This window comes from Macaca fascicularis, chromosome 5 (genome assembly GCF_037993035.2).
Source record: "Macaca fascicularis isolate 582-1 chromosome 5, T2T-MFA8v1.1".
Taxonomy (NCBI): Eukaryota; Metazoa; Chordata; class Mammalia; order Primates; family Cercopithecidae; genus Macaca; species Macaca fascicularis.
In genome coordinates this window covers 115,059,558-115,070,791 of record NC_088379.1, presented here as the reverse complement: position 1 = coordinate 115,070,791, position 11,234 = coordinate 115,059,558, and the positions used below count along the sequence as shown (strand labels likewise).

Sequence of the window (11,234 nt, the reverse complement as noted above, 5' to 3'; positions counted from 1 at the left end):
AACATTCCTTACCATACAATCTTTAGTGGCTCTTGATCCAAATGAAGTCTAAACTTCTTAGGACAATTTCCAGGAACCTCCATTAACAGCCCCAACGTAATTGTAAAAACTATTCTTTTTTTTTTTTTTTTTGAGACAGAGTTTAGCGCTTGTTGCCCAGACTGGAGTGCAATGGTGCGATTGCAGTTCACTGCAACCTCCGCCTCCCGGGTTCCAACAATTCTCCTGCCTCAGCCTCTGAAGTAGCTGGGATTACAGGCACTCGCCACTACACCCAGCTAGTTTTTTATTTTTAGTAGAGATGGGTTTTTTACCATGTTGGCTAGGCTGTTCTCAAACTCCTGACCTCAGGTGATCCACCCACCTCAGCCTCCCAAAGTGCTGGGATTACAGGCATGAGCCACCATACCGGGCCCAGACTATTCTTTCATTACTCTCTCTCCCTTGTACCCCTGCACTGCTCAGAGTACGTTTTTTAAATTCGTTACCTTTGATTCATGCATTTACCTGACAATTCAAAATATGTCCGCCATTTTAGATACAGCTGAAGTTCTATCTAACTTCTTCTGTTAAGATTCTCTACTACTCTAACCAAAAAGAATTGTTTCCTCTTCAGAACTCTGGGCACCCTTCTCACAGACCTTATGAAGGAAAGAGATGTTTTATGAAGGAAAGAGATGTTCAGTGCTAACAGTCCTTTCCTCTTTTACTGAGGGGTAGAGAACTCCTGGAGTGCAGAGAACATTCACATTTGTATGCCCAGAGTATTAGCACAAAATGTTATATAAAGAGGAGCTAAATAAATATTTGCTAGAAATTGTGAATTAAATTTATAGGCCAGGCTTGGTGGCTCATGCCTGTAATCCCAGCACTTGAGCCCAGGAGTTCGAGACCATCCCAGGCAACACAGTGAGCTCTCGTCTCTAAAATAAAAGTTATACATAACTGTCAGGATTACATATGCATTGCATAAAATAAGGTTCAGGTGTTTAAGATCAAAATTGATGGTAAATGAGATAATCGCAGAGACAAAGTTCTTAAAAGAGAGGGAACAGAATTCTGTACCCAAATAATCTGAATTTGTCTCACATAAGGCAAGAATAATAATATGCAGGAAGACAGATTTGGTGGCAGAAGATTAATACTTTACCTTCAGATTGTCAGACTGCTTTCAATTTCTTAGTAAAATAAGTAAGGTCATCATTGGAAAGGGAGGCAGAGAGGGAGGATATTGAGAATTTGAGGGAAAAGGGGAAAAATGTGACACTGGGAATGGAGCAGGGAAATACCACAGGACTAACTGGTACTGAGGGCTCGCTTAAGAGATATTATCATAAAGTTAAGGAAACTTCAAGGAAAATAAAGCATCAAAATAGGATTACTCCAACATTACAAAACAGCCATTTTATAGGAAAAAAACATCTGACATAAAAAGGTTACCAGCCCTAATATAAACGTGCAAAATTGATAAATGAGTAATATAAACATACAGGAAAACACAAAAATAAAGCAAGTTACCTGAATAAGATTGTAACACTCACGATTTCCACCATACAACAATTATTGTTTAAAAAGAAAAAAATGAAGACAGAAAATAAAAACCGTATCTCTAATTCAACTACTCCTAAGATTTCCATAATAGCATGATCATTCGCCCTCCCTGACACATTTTAATATTAAAAATATTTGTTTCATGAACATTTTCCTGAACTGAATTCCAACTTTTTTTTTTCAGTCAGATCAAAGTCAGATTTCACTTTCCATTATCTGAACACAAACATCAAGGTCAGCAAAGTACAAGCTCCTCTATCTTACTAAGATAAATTCATATTAACTTCAAGTAGAATCACATCGAAGAATTTAATCACTGAATTCATTCACCACTTAATTATGAAGAAACAGGCCAATACTCAGTCAGTATGCACCCAGATATGCATTTTAACAATTATCTTTATTAAAATAGTAAAATAGCTCTGAATCAGTTGGTAATGAGTCATAGCCGTGGTCCTATTCCCCTGCTTTACCCCACCGTGCTGGCCCAAACCTCATAATCCAGCAGCTGAAGGACTAATGCCTGGCACAGCTGGAAGCTTATAGGATCCTGCTCTGGTATGAAGGATGGAATCCATTTAGCGGTCAGTATATGCAGTACTGATTACTGAATATTTTAATATACTCTCCCTGCCAATAAGGTATCACTAGCAATGCCAAAATACAGATTTTTAATGAGCATAAAAATGTGCACACTAGGCCGGGCGCGGTGGCTCAAGCCTGTAATCCCAGCACTTTGGGAGGCCGAGATGGGCGGATCACGAGGTCAGGAGATCGAGACCACCCTGGCTAACACGGTGAAACCCCGCCTCTACTAAAAAATACAAAAAACTAGCCGGGCGCGGTGGCGGGCGCCTGTAGTCCCAGCTGCTCCGGAGGCTGAGGCAGGAGAATGGCATGAACCCGGGAGGCGGAGCTTGCAGTGAGCTGAGATCCGGCCACTGCACTCCAGCCTGGGCGGCAGAGCGAGACTCCGTCTCAAAAAAAAAAAAAAAAAAAAGTGCACACTTGCACACCCACACACCCCTAAGGAAACAGGCAATTAGAAACCTTGGTGATTTCAAAAATGAGGAGTCTCAGATTGCATCTGGATATCCTAGATTATTATAACGCAAGGCTAACAGTTATAGAGCTTCCCAAGCTCTGAGAGAAATGTTTTCTTGTGTTCTTTCTCTCCTACATTCCATAAACTGCAAATATACCTGAGGATGAAGGTAACTGTTCCAGTCACTGCTGGCGGACAGAGCCTACAGACACAGGCTATGTAAACAATTAGATTACATCTCACTGCATTAAGTATAGATTATTTCTGCTACAACATCATTTATACTTATTGGATACCATGACAATGAGTGCTATGTGTGAGGCGCCAAAAGAAAACCAAGGCCACACACGGTGGCTCACGCCTGTAATCCCAGCCCTCTGGGGGGCTGAGGTGGGAGAATCACTTGAGCCTGGGCAACGTGGTGAAACTCCGTCTCTACAAAAAATACAAAAATTAGCTGGGCATAGTGGCATGCCCCTGTAGTCCTAGCTACTCAGGAGGCTGAAGTGAGAGAATCACCTTAACCCGGGGAGGTCAAGACTGCAGTGAGCTGTGATCATATCACTGCACTCCAGCCTGGGTGACAAAGTGAGGCCCTGTCTCAAAAAAAAGAAAGAAAAGAAAACCAATATTGGTTCAGAATCTACCACATGCCAGATATCTTGCTTTTCTACATATAATCTGATATGCTTCTCAAACAATTCTGTGAAGTATCACTATCATCCTTTATTTGCAAATAAACAGGGCCACGAAAGCTCACTAATTCATATGAATTCAAATTGTTGATAAGTAGTAAAGAAGCCAGGCATTGCTGGTTCCAAAGCCAGGCTTATAGCTCATTTCACAATACCCATTAATCAGAAATCCTAAGGAAAACAAGTTAAGACTTGGCTATTGGCTAGGCAAGACATGATTTTTACCACTCCCTCTCGATACTTCATCCTGCTTTTCCTCAGTTCCTGTTACAAATGACTTTTGGCACACAATTTTAGAAAACTTAAAACCCATTAAACTTACCTTTCCATAAGCAAACTAGCTAAGGTAGATGGCCTACTACCAGAAACCTTCCAAGAATACATTTGTGGACGTAAGGGATGGAGGACTGGAAAGCAGAAAAAATAAAGATAAGACTGAAATAGTGATTGAGCCTTAAATACAAAAAAGGGGAGAGGGAGCTGGTACACAGACTCCTGTCAGTGGCCAGTCTTCAAAAGCAATAATGAATAGGAAGCTAAGTTTACTTAATTGAGTGCCTATTATAAGCTGCTACTACTGGGCATATGATGAACAAAACCCATACGGTTTCTGCTACCTGAAGAATTTATAAAATGGTGTTCTGAAGAAAATGGAAGGGAGGGACTCTAATTGCTAAGCCCCTTCTAGGGCTAAGTACTTTAAAAATAGTACCTCATTTAATGTAATTCTCTCAACAACTCTGTAAGAAAGGTATCATTACACCCTGAAGCATGTTAAGTAAGTTTCTCCACAAAAATTTGGGCTGTATCAAAGCCTATAACCTTTTCACTAGTCCACACCTTCTGGACAAGTCTGAGTATGCTTAGCCTATTGAAAATAGTGGCTTCTCCAGAGCTGAATATATATAACATGATCTTTTCTAATAATGCTGACAATGAAGAGGCCTCATTTCTAGGAAAGAAAATTATTCTATTTTAATACCTTTAGTATAAAATACTTCACGGATTACAAATGAATTGGAAAGATAAAGTAACATGAAATACTAGTGATGGCAATGAATATGGTTTACAAAATTAATTACTGCTACAATCCCAGAAACCCGGGGGAAGGGGGAGTAAAAAGACACTGCAAACAACTAAAGCAATATATATAGCAATTAAAAATAAAAACTAAACCCAGATATAAGACACTTGCTTACATATGGAGTGAATACTTTAAGATCTTTTTTTTTTGAGACGAAGTCTCGCTCTTGTGCCCCAGGCTGGAGTGTGATGGCATGATCTCGGCTCACCACAACCTCCGCCTCCCGGGTTCAAGCAATTCTCCTGCTTCGGCCTCCTGAGTAGCCCGGATTACAGGCGCCTGCCACCATGCCCGGCTAATTTTTGTATTTTTAGTAGAGACGGGATTTCATCATGTTGGCCAGGCTGGTCTCGAACTCCCGACCTCAGGTGATCTGCCCGCCTCAGCCTCCCAAAGTGCTGGGATTAAAAGGCGTGAGCCACCACACCCAGCCTACTTTAAGATCTTTGAGATATCTATTAATCAGTTTAGAGCTGGGCGCGGTGACTCACGCCTGTAATCCCAGTACTTTGGGAGGCTGAGGTCAGGAGTTTCAGACCAGCCTGACCAACATGGAGAAACCCTGTCTCTACTAAAAATACAAAATTAGCCAGGCATGGTGGTGCATGCCTGCAATCCCAGCTACTTGGGAGGCTGAGGCAGGAGAATCCCTTGAACCGGGAGGCAGAGGTTGCGGTCTGCTGAGATTGCGCCATTGCACTCCAGCCTGGTCAACAAGACTGAAACTCAATCTCAAAAAAAAAAAAAAAAAAAAAATCAGCTTAGAAGGAAATTATGTATTCAGACACAGTCACTTTAATACCATAGGGGTATATTCATGAGAGGACCTGATGCTTCCGGTTAGCTATAAATGAAGACGAGAAACCTGAGACACTGATGTGCCTCTGATCAAAAGTAACTTATTTGAGATACACTAGGGAGAATTTACATCATTTCAAATGTTGCATGTGTCCTCAAAGTTTAAGGGTTTCCTGTGACTGACCCGATAGTACTGCTGTATGAATGTTTATTTACATCTTCCACAGTGAATTCTAGTAATTCCCATTACTATCTCATCTTTCTTGCATTATTGACAATTAAAGTGATAAAACTGTAGTTTCATTCTGGAAAAGGGCATATGGAAGGATTAAAATATGCTTTCATTTGAAAATAGGCACCATTTGCTTCCTAAAAGTAAAATTAAAAACCAGCAGCTTATTATTAAATCTGACTGCCCCCCACCCCCGACCTCCCAACAAGATCATTACCAGGGTATTATTTTAGTCAGTCTTCCTATGTTTGAGGACTCAGCTTTGGAAGGAATCCCAAAAGGCAAAGTAAAAGGTAAGAAATATTCAATTAATGCTTGGTATGGAAATACAAATCGTTCTAAAAATCCATACATTGCGCAATGAAAAATGAAGGCTAGAAATACAACACCAAGGAAGGAAGTTTAAGAGAAAGATTTAACAGACTCAATCAAGTCAAGCTGTATCTTCGAATAAGCGGAGGAAACACGCTAGCAGTTACACCTAGAAAACAAGTAAAAGTGATCATGAAGACTTGCTTTTCTGCCTCTCTATTCCTTACTCTTCTCAAACATCAAAGTTTCTAAAAAGACTTTTCTTAGAGTCTGTTAATAGAAAGAAATCTTTAGGCTGGGCACGGTGGCTCATGCCTGTAATCCCAGCACTTTGGAAGGTCCAGATGGAAGGATCACTTGAAGCCAGGAGTTTGAGATCAGTCTCTACAATTTTTTTTTGAAAGTTAGCTGTGTATGGTGGCACACACCTATACTCCCAGCTACTCAGGAGGCCGTGGCAGGAAGACAGATTGAGCCCAGGAGTTCAAGGGTGCAGTGAGCTATGACGGCAACACTGTACTCCAGCCTGGGTGACAGAGTGAGATTCTGTCTCTAAAACAAATAAATAAAAATTTTAAAAAAGAGACCTGGAGTTGGAATTAGGAGAAACAAAATAGACTTCATTTAATACACGTCTAATGAATACCTGTAACTTGCCTATACTGTTATAAGCTCTCATTATACGACATGAACAAGAGACAGAAAAAACTGCTACCCTCACAAAGCTTTCACAGAATTGGTAGAAAATGTACCTACTTAACCTTTCTGAATCTTCATTTCATCTGTAAAATTAGGGAACTGAACTCTTGTGTTTTTCAAACTGTGCTTAAAAACAACTGAACCTCTACTTCTATTTTAACCACAACCACTTTGCTTTTTTCTGATTTCTCTATCAGGGATCTATATACAACGCCCTTTGGAAAAACAAATCTTTAAAAAAAAAAGTTTGTGGGCCAGGCTCCGAGGCTCACGTCTGTAATCCGAGCACTTTGGGAGGCCGAGGCGGGTGGATCGCGAGGTCAGGAGATGGAGACCATCCTGGCCAACATAGTGAAACTCCATCTCAACATGGTGAAATTAGCCAGGAGTGGTGGCATGCGCCTGTAGTCCCCGCTACTCAGGAGGCTGAGGCAGGAGAATCGCTTGAACCCAGGAGGTGGAGGTTGCAGTGAGCTGAGATTGCGCCACTGCACTCCAGCCTGGTGACAGAGTGAGACTCCGTCTCAAACAAACAAAAAACCTTTGCCATTTGCTAACCACTTGCAAAAGAAAAAACAGGGCCCAGCCTAGGGGCTCACGCCTGTAATCCCAAGACCTTGGTAGGTCTAGACAGGAGGATCGCTTTAGGCCAGCAGTTTGAGAACAACCTGGGCTACATGGTGAGACTCAGTCTCTATAAAAATAAAAATAATTAGCCAAGAGTGGTGATGCATACCTGTAGTCCTAGTCACTTGGGAAGCTGAGGCAGGAGGATCACTTCAGCCCAGGAGATTGAGGCTCCACTTAGCTATGATATAGCCACTGACTATAGCCTAGGTGGCAGAGAGACACCGTCTCTAAAACAAACAATAAAAACCAAAAAACTTTTTTCACTCTACTCTCATTCCGCACAGACCACTTCCGTGACCAGATGTGTGCATTTTTGTTTTTATTTTTCCCCAGCAGATACCAACTGGGTGTCCTCCAATTCAATTCAATTCTGACCTGAAGTTAGCCTCAGATCCCTGAGTCAGATACCTACCTGAAGTTAGACTCAGATCTAACTCAGTTAAGGGTTCAGTCCCACAAGACTGCTCCCCATGTCAGATGCCTATCACAAGTATCATAAGTAGCAGGTTGCCATCTGTACTTCTGAGGAACCAGCTACAAACTGGAGCTTCTACTACCCCCTCCTTAGGTTCAATCACTTTGGTAGAAGGGCTTGTGGAACTCAGGAAAACACTTATATTGTTTATTATAAAGGATACAGATGAACAGCCAAATGAAAGAGATGTACAGGGCAAAGGATGGGGGCAGGTGTCGCCACCCTCCCAGCATCTCCACATGCTCAGCAACCCAGGTCACTAAATCTTACTAGTTTTTATAAAGCTTCATCTCCAGCCTATCCACTTCCCTTCAAAGGGGATGATGGGTGGGGACTGAAAGTCCCAACTCTGTAATCACTTGGTCTTTCTGGTGACCAGCTCCAGCCTGAGGCTGTCTAGGAGACCCATCCTAAGTCATTTCATTAGTATAAACTCAAATGTAATCAAAAGAGGCTCCTTGTGAGTAACAAGCGACACTCCTATCACTCAGGAAATTACAAGAGTTTTAGGAGCTGTTTCAGGAACCCAGGACAAAGGTCAAATGTATTTCATATTACACCACAACACTGAAGTAAGTGATCTCTGGGTACCATTCCAGTTTTGCAATTCTGTCTGTTTTATGCTCATATTTCTGACCTATTTCTTTTTCACCATGTCTGGAATTCCACAGAGCTATATTAAAAGGCTAACTACTTTATGTAGGGCTGAAAAATAAATGAGAAACCCAAGTGACTGCTTACTAGATGCTGATACCATGTAGCAAACTTTTTTTTTTTTTGAGATCAGCAAACAAAACAAAAAGAGATTTAATCTGATTTCTCTACTTATACTAATCCCTTCCACAAAAACAAAAATCCTTCTGGAGGATGAGGTGTGAGGATCACTTGAGCCCAGCAGACCAGCCTGGGCAATACAGGGAGACCTTGTCTCTACCTGACCCTAGTTCTTATACTTTACCATAACTTTCAAATTTCCTAGCATAACATTTAAGGCCTTTCTGCAACATGGCCCCTTTTAACCTGTTCCTTTCAGCTTCAATGCCTTGGCTTCCCATGCCACCGAGCACCCTCTACACCTCTTGACTCCTTTCACTTTCCAAGCCTGCCCTGCACTTTCATATTTCCAAACTTTAGTTCATGCTGTAACCTCCGCTACCGACAACCTTTCCCTCCCACCCCAACCTGTCCAGTCCCTCAAGGCTAGCCAGAACCAATTCAAACATTATCAAATACAGGGCAAGTTAGGAGAGAGGCAGGGACTCTGTCTCATCTACTACCCTAACCTTGAGTACCCAACTGGTAAGCACGCAAAAAATGTTGAAATGATTATTGCAACATTAAAGGAAAGTAGTGATTATAAACAGGAGAACTCAAGCATCATCTGTATTTGGCATCCAAACATTGATTTGTTCTTACAGATTTTAACATCCTGATTACACTTGGCTGAGTACATATCCTGGCATTCTTGAGTGTTCACAAAATTTATAAGGTTGAAATAAACATTTGCCACTTTAAAAACTGTTCACTAAGATGATAATGCATATTCAAAAAATCAAGGAAAGACACAATCCTTGAATCACTGGTAAACATGAGTCTACAATGTTCTAAAAGACTTGGGCTCTTTTACTAAATTATCGTCTTCTAGTTCCCTCATAAAGATATTTTAAAAACAAACAAAAACAAGAACTTATATTAAGGTTACAACAACAAACACTGCTCACAAATAATATTTTTACATTTGTTCAGGTGTACACCACCAATAACCCTGGTCATATCCAAAAGCGATTATAGTAAACAATGACTACTGAGAGTACAGCATGTAATATTGATAGGTAAGGCTGATCCAAAGAATATTGAGGCTAAAGTATCACTTTTGTTTATAAAAAAAATCAACCTCTGCTTCTCAGGACAAACGATACACTTCATATTTGAAAAGCATCAGTTGTAAAACTTAGATGTTGGTTAAACTAATTCATAAAGTTCAGCAGATTTTCACTAGGAAATTAGGTAAAACAGGTCAATCATTTGGAGAGTACTAATGTAGTTTGGTTCTCGTACCAACACAGGACAGAGGTATTTTTCTAAATTCAGTCAATTACTTTCCAAGGTTCTCATCTGACATATTATCAAGCCTATAAGGAGAATTCCCCCACCCTTGGCCCCATCCTCGAACATTCCAAATCTCAGCATTAGGGAATGCATATCCTAGAGACGATCATTTTGCAGCCTACTAAAAACCCACGACCTTAATATGAAAGCGGCTTTCGTGTTGCATTTGGCTGCTGCCTGTATGAAGGCCTTGCCTCAAAGCAGGGCCAACTCTGGCACGTTTTTCCATCTCTGAAAGTGGAGCTAGGAAAAACACCCAGATCTAAAGATGTTCGTTTAAATCCGTTTACACCTGCTCCCTTTCAAACACTACAAGCAAACTCCAAAAGCTCGAGCAGCAGCCGCAGCGGCAATGACAGATCTTGAGGCCGAACTGGGTCAGGGTTACAGTTACACTTACATAGCATATTTACACCCTTTTGTCTACAAACTTGAGTGCAAACTTAAGTTTCCTCAAGGCAGCGTGTTCGCTGGGCCTCAGTAACCGAAGCAATTTTCCTGAGGCAGGAAGGGCACAATCCACCCTGCTGGGTGGCTGCACCAGCCTTCCCCAGACCACGCACTCTGCGGCCTCGGCTTCTGGCCCGCTCCCGCAGCCAAGGGGTCGCTCGGGGCAACTCGCCTGCGCCCAGGCTGGGTAACTGGGTTTTACTACATGGGTTCCCAGCTTTTCAGTCGCCCCTACTCGCCCCCGGCGGTTTCGGGCCCAGGGTCGCATTACATAAACACCCCCGGCCCCAGCTTTCCCACGCCGACCCCGGCCCCACGCCAGGGGCGTCCAACCCCCGCGCGCCCCGCGCCGCGCCTTCCCTGCCCCCTACCCGCGCCCAGCGCGGACCCCGCAGCCTCCGCACCGCGCCCGCTCCCCTCCCTCGGGCCGGGCCTGGCCCCGGACTCCCTTCCCGGCCAGCCCCGCCCCGATGTGGCCGCGCAGGCCGCCCAGCCGGTGTTAGGCCCCGCGCTCCGCCCGGGCCGCCCGCCTCACCGTTCTGCTGGTGCGGCGCCGGGGCCGGGCCCGCGGGCGCTGCGGCTCCTGAGGCGGCCGCTCCGCCGAACTTGGGCGGGATCCGGGCGCTGGCGGCCGGGTGAGGGGACCCGGCGGGGGCCGACATGACGGCGCTGCTGGCGACGGCGGCTCCGCTTCGGAGAGGTGGGCGGAGGGAAGAGAAGGCGGGGCCGGAGAGGCGAGAGGAAGAGGAAGGAACGCGCCTGGCGTCACTGAGGGTGTAACCCGGCACCGCGGCTCAGGTGCTCACGCTCCTCCGCAAGCCCAGCGCTGCCGCTCGGCGGCCCCCGCGGGCGCCGGGATCCTGAGTCGCTTCGCCTTGCCCCACGCGCCCCACGCCGCGGGACTTACACCTGGGGTCGCTTCCCGCACGCGCGGACCTCGCGCCGGTGCCGCCGCAGCGCCCCCTGCAGGCCGGAGCCGAGCTGGCCCAGGCCTGAGGTTGGCCCGGGGTTCCACGGCCACAGTGCCCGCCCCGCGACTGCTGCTCCGGCCCGGCCAAGCTACCTTAGTGTTGAGGCGGGAGGCCTGGGCCTCAGTGGGTGAAGGGACCGGGTGGCCCGCTCCCACCTTGGGCAGAGGCTCGACCGACCGCGGC

General features: G+C 44.5%; 1 protein-coding gene across 7 annotated transcripts in view; it reads right to left on the bottom strand.

Annotated features, from left to right (window-relative positions):
• SEC24B (SEC24 homolog B, COPII coat complex component) overlaps positions 1 to 10,786 on the bottom strand; it is a 106,338-nt gene extending 95,552 nt beyond the window's left edge. For all 7 annotated transcript variants that reach the window (XM_005555656.4, XM_015450751.3, XM_015450753.3 and 4 more), the window contains exon 1: positions 10,616 to 10,786. In XM_005555656.4, coding sequence (XP_005555713.2) covers positions 10,616 to 10,742 — 127 coding nt within the window. In that variant the 5' untranslated portion in view covers positions 10,743 to 10,786. The remainder of the gene's footprint in view (positions 1 to 10,615) is intronic.
• Between the last annotated feature and the right edge of the window lie 448 nt (positions 10,787 to 11,234).